This window comes from Camelina sativa, unplaced genomic scaffold, assembly GCF_000633955.1.
Source record: "Camelina sativa cultivar DH55 unplaced genomic scaffold, Cs unpScaffold03586, whole genome shotgun sequence".
NCBI lineage: Eukaryota > Viridiplantae > Streptophyta > Magnoliopsida > Brassicales > Brassicaceae > Camelina > Camelina sativa.
Window position 1 is genome coordinate 1 of NW_010924685.1, and position 773 is coordinate 773.

The 773-nt window shown below is 44.0% G+C and overlaps 1 protein-coding gene across 1 annotated transcript; it reads right to left on the reverse strand.

The window, feature by feature from the left end:
- Positions 1 to 6: 6 nt before the first annotated feature.
- LOC109131726 (ATPase family AAA domain-containing protein At1g05910-like) lies at positions 7 to 770 on the reverse strand (the record flags this gene model as incomplete). The annotated part of the gene is made up of 1 exon (XM_019242899.1): positions 7 to 770. A coding segment is annotated over one exon (764 nt), but the record flags the coding sequence as incomplete, so codon positions are not given.
- Positions 771 to 773: the final 3 nt, after the last annotated feature.

A 773-nucleotide genomic window follows, 5' to 3' on the forward strand; every position in this document is an offset into this window, starting at 1 on the left:
TCTGACGACGTGGCTGATGAGGGAAAAATATCTGATATTAAGCTCATGGATTCAAGGAGGTGTCGATGTAAACATGGCAATACAACCGGAGAGAGTGGTCTGGATTGCACAACAGACCCTCTATGGGCAGCAGGAGTAATAGCTGACATTGCCTCTACAAAGTGGCTCTTCTCAACCTTAACCAACCCAACATCTATGGCAAATTTATCATCACTTGTATAAACTTGTGGATATTTTTCACGAAAAGCACGAATGGCAGCTTCAGTGCACAAAGCTTTTAGATCAGCACCACAATATCCTACACAAGTAGCTGCCAGCTCTTCTTTAAGCTCCCTGGTAGGTGGATCCTTCCATTTACGAGTGTGAATATCCAATATCTCTGCTCGAGCTTCGCAGCCTGGTAAAGAAAAATTGAACTCCCTATCGAATCTGCCAGGGCGGCGTAGCGCTCCATCTATTGCATCTACCCTGTTTGTTGCTCCAATGAGAACAACTTGACCACGAGAATCAAGGCCATCCATCAGCGCCAGCAAAGTTGAAACAATAGAATTATGTATTTGTTCTTGTTTGCTAGATCTTACAGGAGCAAGACCATCAATTTCATCAAAAAAGATTATGGAAGGCTGATTTCGCTGAGCCTCCTCAAAGAGTAGCTTTAGTTGTCTCTCAGCCTCACCAACCCACTTGCTAAGAACATCAGCACCCTTTCGCATATAAAAGCTAACTTTCTGTCCAGCTTTTGAAGCAGCACATGCTAATGCTCGAGCAATCAG